The 11889-nt window shown below is 43.2% G+C and overlaps 1 protein-coding gene across 1 annotated transcript; it reads right to left on the reverse strand.

Moving 5' to 3' along the window:
• Positions 1-2305: 2305 nt before the first annotated feature.
• Positions 2306-5365, reverse strand: T265_00447 (hypothetical protein; the record flags this gene model as incomplete). The annotated part of the gene is made up of 1 exon (XM_009164220.1): positions 2306-5365. The coding sequence occupies one exon, from the start codon at positions 5363-5365 to the stop codon at positions 2306-2308; it is 3060 nt and encodes a 1019-aa protein (XP_009162484.1).
• Positions 5366-11889: the final 6524 nt, after the last annotated feature.

Consider the following 11889-nt stretch of genomic DNA (forward strand, 5'->3'; position numbering starts at 1 on the left):
TATCCACTCATTCAAGGATAATTTTGTTTTCAACGCTTGAAGAAGGCCCACATCAAACTTCAGAATTTAAAAGCCGACTGATATTAACACTGACAACTTTAAACTCGGGAGAAGAAACCTATTTAAATCATAGTTTACAAGGAACGCTCAGCTGATCAGCCCGGTTTGGTGTCACGGTTACAAAAGAACTTAGTGTTTAGCTCCCAAAATCAGTGTACACAATAAACAATACATTCCCGACACATTATCTGGTTCTTGCAATGTAACTAGCCATACAGAGAAAACGCGATAGTCTATTTGTGAACACATATTTTTTGGTAGGAAAAAGTCCACTCCAAGATAGCAGCTGATATCGACGCCTTTACTTATAGTGATATGGCTATTCATTCGAAACTAGCTTGAGTATCTATATGCATAAGATCATTTTAAATGTCTGTTTGATTTGTGTTCTTATAGAACCCCCATATCTTTATGTCACTGGGTGAACAAATCTCCGTTAGCGAAATTACCAAAGTTTGACAGAAGTGTATGAAAGGTTTCTATGCGTGATTGGAAGTGGGTTCAGTGTAAACGTCGGTTGGATACTGCGAATCTCAACCGAATATTCTTATCAGCATCCATACTGTCAGACACAATACCCTTGATGCAGTCGAGCCATCAATGGGTGAGAATCTTCATCGTGTGTATGCACGTCCATACCGTCCTTAGTGCTATACAGTCTAAAATGTTGGACCAAGTACATTGTCTTCTTCTACCAACAGAGCCATCATTAACATAGAAGATATATCTTTCGTTGTGCCAAGATAGGTCCACGACTATTGCAGTCCAAATACGGCTGTGCAGTTCTGCCATTTGATACCAAAGTAATGGGAGCTGAACATCAGCTTGTGCCCTACTTGGAGTCAGGAACTGTTCTTTATTCCTGTATGAAGATTCTAAGACGTTCCTCGTGGAAACTTATCTCCTATCTATTCGTTGCTCACTCATTGTAACTCATTCTGTTCCTAATTTGTGTCTAGATCATATTTACACGTACCTTCAATTATACAGACAGAGTTGCTTTGGTGAAATGACATAATATAGGAAAAAGTTTTTGTCAACAGCGAGATTTAGCCCAGGAAAACATCCAACACCGTTAACTGCGGTGGCTCGGTCATGTGCTACGCACGTTCAAAACATCTTCTATCTAGACGAGTGTTATTCTACCTGCCTCCTTCAGAATGGCGCACACTAAGACATGGGCAGCGTATGGCTTAGCAGAATAGTGCCAAAGAGATTGCGAAGAGTTTAAGTGCTGTTAGTGCGGTGTACCTTCCGGGATGGATTCCCCGTGCCCCTCTCCCTTGTGCAAGGGCTGGAAGGTCGCTGGTTCAAAACTCTGAGTTTTGTGATTCCCAAAAAGGATAAAGCAGATGTACAATGCTTGTTGTTTTTTACTGTCAGGATGAAATCCCTGTTAAAAATTACCATATCTCTCCATGCCACCATCTTTTTAGATTGTCCAACTGAGTGCTTGGAGATGTAGGCACTTCGGAATTATTGCGTTAGGCTAGCCTTGGGTCCATTCCTCACCCACTCCTTTCTCTTCTTCTCACTTTGAAACCTCAAGTATAATGAAATGAAACTTGTGATTCTATGGCAGTGAAGCATCCGTGTCAACACTAATGTTGATGATGATGGTGGTGATAATGATGATGATAATGATGATGGCGATGATGATGATGATGATGATGATGATGATGATGATGATGATGATGATGATGACGATGATCTTCTAATGACGACGAAAAAGTAACCAAACACATCCTAGGTGGCAATTCATTCATGTTAACTTTCTGGGCAATCAGCGCAGCCTATGCCATTTTGATGTTCACCCCGTGCATGGGAATGAAAAACTTTATTCGCAATGGCTTCGAACATCTTTTTCACTTACACATTTACACAGTGCATCGTGATCTGCAATAATAATTTCAACAAGTTATCTGAAACAAATTGCACACTGCTACAAAATAAACTGAACACAACCATCTTTTCCGCTTTTTCGAATAAGTCGGTCTTTTTTGGTAGAGGTAGGAGCAAATCAGAGCTGCTTGGCGCTCATAGTAATGACTGTGCGTCAAAACAGTTAGAACGAAAGCGAGATTCACACACAAAATTGGAGAATATAATGCTGAACAACAGCTGGGCCGAACGAACAACATTGTTGGTTTCGTGTAAAACACTTTTAGTTATATATGTTTACCTGTACAATTGCTCCATGCACTGGGATCCAGTGGAATAAATAAATAAATTTCCTAGGCTGTTTTTATTCGTTGTAATCCGTCCCACTGTCCGTGTCCAATTTATGTTTACTACCCGGTCGAATAAGGGGACGTGAGCGAGTTGAAAAGGAATTACCACGACGAACGTCGCGATTCGAGGTAGTGGACTTCAGCATGAGGGATGATACATCAAGAGGTCTCCGAAAACGAGACGGTAGGGTGGAAATGCAATAAGCACTTCGCGTGGATCCTGAGTCGGGAGAAGTCAGTTCACCACTATATCCTTTCCAGGAAGGATAATGCACAGCACAGGAGGATTTAGGTTTCACAGACTGGTTGAACGGACTAGGTGTGTTTATTGCCCACCAGTCTGGTTTGAGGGCTGTTGTCGGAGAACCATTCTCACTGGAGGCCGAGGAATGACGGGAATTCCAACTTTCCTCACTAGGCTCTTTGCTACTACTGTGTGAACTATCGTGAGTGCTGTGTCGCATTCGACTGGGACATGGACGATTGGCAAATTGTTTATTTGGCTCAGAGTGCAAATCTGGATTGACGTGCAAGCTGGTGTGTAGCACACCCTTTACAAGTGAGTGAGGACCGGTATATGTGCCAGTTTTCTGTTGCTGACCAGAAAACGAAGGTTGAAACAAAGTAACAGGACAGTTACCCACTTTTCCTTGTTCTAGCCGGTCTGACACTTCTACAGTTGGTGGATAGTTAGTAGAAGATAAAATCCTTTCACATCTAACTCGTTGCGATGCCTTCAAGGTGTCAGTTATACGGTCCTCATTATTGACTTTTGGTTCGTGCTCCGTAAGGCTTGATCGAGAATGGCTGAATTTGAAATCGTTATGGTTGGAATGGTCAAATGAGGCAGGGTTAAATGTGATTTTGGAATAAGGTGAGATGCACCGTTCGGTATAAGCAAACAGTTGTGTTGTTCCGGAATGTTGGTGACTGCCCAATGGCAATTTGATCGGGGAAGAGTAAATGTTGTCAAATTTGTAAGCTGCTGTACCTACGGCAGAGGTCGGGGTCTTAACAATTTTTTCACTATCCTCCCTTAGATTACTATTACGTTCTTCACTGGTTGCTTTCGTTTGGAGAGTGGTACGGTCGAATGACATACTTCCATGTACTGGGCAAGGGGATGTATACTGCAGTCCCGGGCGGGTTACTGTACAGTTATCACGTACGTCTGATGAATGATTTACACGGGCATAAATGTGTGCTGATTGCATGGGTGAATATGGGATATGTCCGGAGAACGCACGATCTTGTGTATTCCTAGTGGATTGCTCTTGCGATGTTGCAATCATGGGTGATGGAAAGCCATAGCTCAGTGGACCAGTCAAACCGTAAATGGATGGTGGAGACTCCATGCCGTTATCCGCAGATATCCTCGTTGCTAGTAGAACTGTGGGTTCGGGTCCATCACAGGAAACTAAGAATCGATTTTCACCGGTTGCAACAGTTTCGTGTATCAAAGAACCACCTAATGGTGTCAACTTTGGATCATTATGGTTAAGCCGTACCACCGATGTGGCAGTAAGTGCGATAGTGGGTGTTGCAGTTGTGGTAGATGAGTAAATTTGACGGATTGGAGAATTTGGTGGGTCGTTTGGGTCGAAAAATGGTTGACTTCGTGAATTCGCAACCACATTGCCGTCTCCCATTTTCTTCCTTTCTGGAGACTCCTTAGAGTTCGTGAATAGTATCCCAGGTTTGTGACAGCCGTAACAGCTTGAAAGTCGATCGGTCTTTGAACTTTTGCCCATCCATTTATTTATTGTCTGATCTGGACGATGTCGAGGATCGCAGCAATAAAATATACATGCACCAAAAGCAGTCAACAGGACGAATAAAATTCCGGACCCGATTCCAGCATAAATCCAACTCTGTTGAATGGTAAACACACCTGGTTTAACCGTCAATAGAAATGTTGCGCCCACAGGTCTATCGTTGCTGTAAATAGCACAGCTCCATTCTGCGTTGTCGTCTGAAGGATCAAATGTTACTTGAATATCTGAAACAAAGGTTTCCTCAGTGGTCCGTTGAATTATACTGTGTCGCGTGCCATTCTGAACTTGCTGACCATTCTTGAACCAAGATACGGGACTAACTGGATCGGCATAGAACTCGCAAGACAAGGTCGATGTCTCACCGGCCCGGACGGACACATTCTGACTCTCGGTGATTATCTTCGGAGTACACTGGAAGCTGTGGTCCGTCAAATCGGGACTGAAAATCGGCTTGTCTCTTAGCACATCAGGTGTGGTACAAAGTGGCTCGAAATTAAGTACCTGACCATGATGATTCTGCACTGATTTCGTGAGCCTAATGTTTGACTTGGCTCTTTTCTTGAACCACCTGTTTAACCATCGTAATTTGCAGTCACAATGCCAAGGATTTCCGCCAAGGTAAAGTTCGTTAAGTTCCGACATCGCGTCCAAAGTGTATTGCATATTGGACGGCAGAGATGTTATTTTACTGAAACTCAAGTCGAGTAAACGTAGTTTGCGCAGTGACATGAACGCTCCCGGATCAATGTACATGGACACGCCCTTTGTTGGACCCAGTAACAAATTTTGCAACTGACTTCCTCCGCTCAGTACGAAAAAAGAGTCCGGAACTAAATCAATAGGGTTCTCAGCTAGATTCAAGGTCCTAAGCTGGGGCAGGCTTCGTAACGCTTCTTTAGGAAGTCCATTTATTCCCAGATGGAGTGAGTTGTTCTGCAAATTCAGGTACTTAAGGTTGGTTAGAGAGCGAAATGCATCCATTGTTACCCGAAGAACACCGGACGATTCAATTTGTAACGTTTCCAAATTAGTCAGCTGTGCTAGTCCTTTGTTGGAGATCAGTGGGATCAGCTGTTGTTTCACACGCAAATCGATAAGATTGGTAGGCAAATCATGTGGGATGTTGGTGAGGCGAGCAGAATCTGAATCACAAATTGCTTTTTTCCATTTAAAATCCGGTGCGAAAAATACACTACATCCTTGGACCGCTTCTGCAACATATTCAACAATATTCATCACAAGCAACAATGGGAATAAACACAGCAGCGACTGAATATTAATCGGGTCTGAACGTCTCATTGCACACAGAAATCTATTGGGATTTCACATCACCAGTGCTAGACTGAGGTCCCTGTTCGAAGGAAGTTCAAATAATCCGCAGTGTTTGAATTAATCTCTCTAACCAGGCAGATCAACATATTCGGTGAACATAAAATCACCACATGCTCTGCTTTATCATACCTGGCCATTGATCACCAGTCTTGGCTGGTTCAAAATTCTGCGGTCTACTGGTCTTGTTCGCAAGCTAGGAGAATTAGGATCTGAATTGTTTGCGCGTATGTGAATTGAGATGGAGTTTCGGCAAGCACGCAAAAGCGAAATGAAAGCGGGCGACAACACACCACGCTGATCCGTAACTGTGTCTGGCATTCATTCTGTTGCTGTGCCGAAGGAAAGCCACTGGGTAGGGAGCGAAAGTTTCCCTGTTTTTTCCCGTTCAATCAGTCGCATTTCTTCTCTCACTCAGGTCTGTGTGGGTCACGCTCACTGGATGTATATCTAACCCAACACACACTGACCGACGATCAATTCACTTCTACCCCGGTGCGGTAGCATTGTTCCACCCTGTTCGTCAAGAGCACTGGTAGAGGGTTTGCGCCAGATTAGCAGCGCAACAGACGCCAACACTGATCCCTGCGGTAGCGTGCGTACCAAGTTGACTCTGATGTGTGTGTAAGGGTGTGCCAACATGTCTGTACAGTGGAGATATCTCCAACGCCTAGTGCCAGTCTGGTCCGGATAAGGCACGTTGGCACTGATCATATCAATCCACCGGGCACTTGTCAATGTGAGAATTTTCTCGAAACAAACTGTCATTCGCACTCATTCTCATTCAGGCAAATTTCTTTTCACGTGCGTAAGAGAATCGTTACTGCCAGTTTTTCGTCACGATACGAAGCCCTATTTCTCTGATGAAATGGTTGATCTAAGGTCTGTATGAATTACCGGTTTGAGGTGACAAATACTCCAACCGGCTGGTGACAAGTGGCTCGGTTAAACATGTAGAACTTTATTAGAAATGACTAAACACCTGTTTTTCGTCATATGCACCGATACGACGTTAGGGTTACACTCACTGTGTTGGATGAGAAAGCTCGGAAGGGAAATAGTCTTTATGGTTTCTTTCACGAAGGAAACTACTCACAAGGTTGCTGAAAACTCTTCGAAAGCCCACGACTGGTTTTGCCCTTCTTAAGGCTCATCGGGTAGGCACAGTCCCCGAGTTTTCGTCAACCTTACGTTCTACTCAGCTGTCAGAAGCAAACTTGCCAATCCAGACGCGCCAGCTGCTTTTAATCCATCAAACTGAATTCTCGTTTTATGCTTTCCAGTCAACGGGGCTAGTCCTTGCGATTCAAAAGCTTAACATCCCCTTAAAGCCTGACTTTCCAATAAGTACCGTTCATCTGGGCATGGTACTGGTATAAGGACGATCCCTTCAGTTGGCCATACAATCTAGCTCCCTCCATTGACTACAAGTTGTTTAAATGCTGCCAGAGGTGACTTGGTGCGAATCGTGTTGTATTATCTATCTTTCTTCAGTTTCATTCAAGATTTTTAGTACTTAGAACAGCCCACTATTAGGAACAGCTGTTTGGCGATGGTAGTAAAGAAATAAGACTCAATGAAATGCACTCATTCGAACGCCAATTTTGTTTTAACGGGAGACTCAACGGAATCCCAGCCGAACCTCTCGTTTATGCTACTCTTCAACTGAATATGCTGTACATGCTTCGGTTGTTATGATATTCGGGATTTCACAGTATATTTTTTTGAACGAAGCGATTCCGAAGAGTTTGCAACAGGCCTGTGAGTTGCTCCATTCATCCCTCGCTTGAGAGCCTGAGTGGGGGGTTTTCGTTATTATTTTCCCGCATCCGGTTTCTGTTTAACGAGATGAACAACAAGCTAGATGAAATCCACTAAGTTTACCGATTTTCCTCATTCGTCCTCACAGGTAACGTATAACACAAGAATCCTTAGTATTTGTGACTGAACGCATTTCTATTAGAATCTATTCAGATAACGCAATCGTGACGTCCTGAAGTGTTCACCACTGAAGGACGGTATTTTGGAATATTTTTTATATCTGTTGCAGGGATTTCTTCTTTAATTTTCCACAATTCCATTGGAAGGCGTCTGGTAAATTTTGATCCAAAAAGGTATTTATGGAGTCGTTTTACAGCCCAATATACAGCAAGTGCTTCTCGTTGCGTCTGAGAATATCCACGTTCGGTTTTTGAGGGTCGACGGGAAATGCAGATCACTGGTCTACCACACTGTTCAAGGATTGCCCCTATTCCAGTGGGAGAAGCATCAGTAATGATCGTCGAATGATGTTTGGCGGAAAATGGCTTCAAAACAGCTGAAGTCTGAAGATAACCAAGTAGTGTACGCAACGTCTTCTCATGGTTTAAGGACCAAGAAAATTGATTAGGAGATATGATATCAAACAGACAGTTTGCATGTTTGGCGAAATTGGGAATGAAACGGGAGTAATACTGGAGTGCTTCTAGAACTGAACGCAGTTCTTGAAGATTGGTTGGTGATGGCGCATTTACTAAAGGGGATAAACGTTTTGCGTCAGGTTTAAAACCGCTTCCATCCAAAATGTAGCCAAGGCGTGAAAATGATGGCACACCAAAAGTGCATTTATCAGGATGAATAGCTACAATGAACTCAGAAAATCGCTTCAGTAAAGACAACAGACGCATATCATGGGTAGCTTTGTCAGCAGCGTGCACAATGACGTCATCTTGGTACGTCATAACACCCTCCAAATCTTTTGCAATAGTATTCATAACTTGCTGAAATACAGTGGTGAAACGTTTAGACCGAAGGGAAGGAAATTGTATCGGAATAACCCAAAGGGTGTGTTGATCACGGTAAGGTTACTAGAGGCTTCGTCCAGTGATATTTGAAGATAAGCATCTTTTAAATCGATTTTTGAAAACACACTTGAACCTGATAAACGATACAATACATCTTCTGGCTCTTCCGTGGTGCATGTACGTTGTAGTAGCCGCGTATTTAGCGTAAGCCGGTAGTCACCACAAATTCTCGGAGTAATACCATCAGCCTTCAGTGGGGTAACGATCGGAGTTGCCCAATTCGATGACTCAACAGGAGTCAGTATTCCTTTCGCACACATTGAATTTAATGCTTGACGAACAGGCTCGCGTAAACCAAATGGAATAATCCGTCTCTTAAGAAATATAGGCTCTCCTGTAACTTCGAGCCTCATCTTGGGAATTTGCATGCCACCTGTGGCCTTAGAACATTTAAGAATCAGTTGCTTGAGTTCATTCTCATTCGCAGAAGTCAGTAAGGTGATACTGGTTTGCAGTAAGCGTAGAACTTTGAGTCCGACGATCGATGGTCCCGACGTTGATACCAAAAAATTACAATCGATACAGGTACCTTGTAGTAACCTCACAGGGATCGTGCAACTACCAACGAGAGGTACAGAATGTCCAGTGATACCGCGACTATTAATATCTGTAGGCACTATCACGGCACTGGGGTAGAATGCAGTTAGATCTGATTGTGGAATGATGGACTCAACACTACCAGTATCAACAATAAAGTCATGCTTTTGACCAGAAGCGGATATCAACGTTTTAAAAACATGTGACGAATTTTGGGACAAAACAGATAGAGAAAGAGTAGAAATATCTTCAGATAATGTCTTCACGTCAGTATTTGGGTCAGAAGTTAAGTGACACACTTTCTTGGACTTACAGACAAGTTGAATGTGTCCTGTTTTACCGCAGATAAAACACTTCGCTCGTCTGTGGGGGCATGAATATCTGGAATGGTTTCGTCCACAAGACTCACATTTCCCAAATTTTTGAGCCATCGGATTAGGGTTACGATCTGTGAAGTGACGTGCTGATGGATTTGGGGCACGAGAATCTGTTCGAGGTTTGAATTTGTCGTTCATCTGCATCCTTGAATTATTTCTTTTAGAATAATTTAACAAGACTGCTTCCTCAATCTTCGTCACACGCTTCACATCTTCATACTGCTAACATATTTTCCGAATAATTTGAAATTTCTGATCCAGACAGAGTAGCAGCTTCTGCTGCAATTCGGGCAGCTGAATGCCAGCAATGAGGCTATCACGCAGCTGGTCTTCCAATTGGGCACCGTAGTCACATTTGGCTGCCTGTGTCTGCAGCTGTAACACGAAATCACGAACCGACTGAGAATGAGAGCGGGCCAACATATTGAACCTAGCTCTTTCGGCTGCTGCGAAGTTAATCGGCTTGAAGTGTTGAAGAACATTCTTCTTCAATGCAGTGTAGGAAATATCGATTGGGGGTTCAGGATGTACTAAATTTTTGATCAACGTATACGCCTCCTTGCCAACGAAATGTAGGAAATATGCAGTGAGTTTCTTATCATCTATATCGGATTTTGTGAGACACCATATGTCGAATCGTTCCAAATAATCCTCCACGTCACGTTGAATTGAATTAACATCTAATGGTTCCATTTCGGCAGGCATGATGAATTGTTCCAATGAATTGTTCCAAAATGTGAGAATTAAGTTCTTATATCGGATCGGAATAACCAGACGGACTAGAAATCCAGAATTCAGATCAGCGCAACAGGTAGCACGTATGCATTCGAATTGGCGTGTATGTACAGCATATAGAATATTAAAACAAGAGAATAATGAATAGAACAATGAATAGAGTACCAGTCATGTTCATCAGAGCGTCCCTCATCCTGTATGAGCAGGTAGTTAGGAAACTGAGAAATCTGATCCTATATAAGCATATACAGGATGGAAAGGTCTATGAAACAAATAATCCCTCAGAAACCTAGTTGACTGGTAAATACGGATCGAACCATTGTCTTGCTACTTACCAATTATGGGTGTGTTTCCAGAAATCTTTCAAAGCAAGAACTGAATTTATGGTAGTGTGGGGTAGAGCAGAGTGAAGTAGATTAGATTAGATTAGATTAGAGTAGAGTAGAGTAGAGTAGAGTAGAGTAGAGTAGAGTAGAGTAGAGTAGAGTAGAGTAGAGTAGAGTAGAGTAGAGTAGAGTAGAGTAGAGTAGAGTAGAGTAGAGTAGAGTAGAGTAGAGTAGAGTAGAGTAGAGTAGAGTAGAGTAGAGTAGAGTAGAGTAGGGTAGACTAAAACCGAACTACACTTTATTGGCTAATGAAATGGCACTTCACGCCAAAATATTTTCTTTCCTGGGACATCAGCCACTGTGAAATCTTTTCTGTTTTTCTTTGAGCCAAGGCAAGATATACTTAGGTAGTTGAATAATTGAGACCAGAGTTATCGCACAATCATGTCACTTTCCCTAAGGTCGTGATCCCAAACAAGGTTGCATCCCGAAAGCTCGACATCGTGTGGAATGTGTGGCTAAGGAGCCTTAACTCAACATGCCTCAAACACGGAGGAACACGTCCATTGTCAAAATTCAAAACAAAACACTTACGCAAATTAGAGATAATCATTACCTTTTTAGATGTGACACATGGCAACCTACGCCTCGCCTATTCAAATGGAGCTTTTGCTAAACTGTTGGCCGTTCTGAAGTTACAATCAGATCTTTCACTCATGAAATGATAAAACAATGTTCTCCGAAAAGCGAAACTACTCACAAGGTTGCTGAAAACTCTTCTCCGAAAAACTTTCGTTCGCAATGAATCCGATGTTCGCTCCGGCGTTTCTGCTCAAATATTCCACGGCCCAACTTAGACGTTGATAATTAGATTAACTTAATTAACATATGCTTTGGGCAAATTCAAAGTGCAGTTCATCAGCAGATCATAATCATGATGGCTCAAGTGGTTAGAGCGCGAATTTATTGACCGGAAGGTCCGTGATTAGAATCGTATCGGAGATGTCGGACAGGCAGCACTGAAAGCTGCTAGTATCGCTCCTTTCACACTGCCATGCTTCGTTCACACACACGCTACCATTACAGTGTGGAGAGTCGCTTAGCTAGTCCAGATCGATACTGCTGAGCTACGGTACTTCACCGAGTTTAATGGGTTGGCATGCTTCGTGATGACTTGCGAGGGCCTGAAGGACGGCCAATTGTTATTCGTGCTCACGTTAGGGCCTGGTTGAAATTAAGTTGTGCACTGGAGGTAGCGCCAGTCCTGAATGGAGGTTCTACAGGAGTGGCCTATAGCCACGTAACCCAATCCACTGATGAGCTACACTCGGTGCGAGCGAGAGGTGAGATGCTTCAGTGATAAGAGCGCCAATTTACTGATTGGAAGGTCCGTGTTTCGAATCCGACCTCTGCCTCGCGACTTTCCCTCTCTAGGCTTGGGCAACCTGGCAGTATCCCAGCCCTCGTGCTTCCTTCGGGTAGCATAGCAGGTAGACACTGGAAGGGTATTACGCCTGAACGATTTTCTTCATAATCATGATCGAACATACCGCTTTCACAATCTCGGAGCACTCTTAACCATATCCGTGAATATCACCTTTTATGCCTGTAGTATAGGCTCAGCATTCACTTGGATTACTACGAAAGCCCTAGTTGTGCTTGTTCTCCTTTCAGTA

Source organism: Opisthorchis viverrini (genome assembly GCF_000715545.1).
Source record: "Opisthorchis viverrini unplaced genomic scaffold opera_v5_4, whole genome shotgun sequence".
Lineage (NCBI taxonomy): Eukaryota > Metazoa > Platyhelminthes > Trematoda > Opisthorchiida > Opisthorchiidae > Opisthorchis > Opisthorchis viverrini.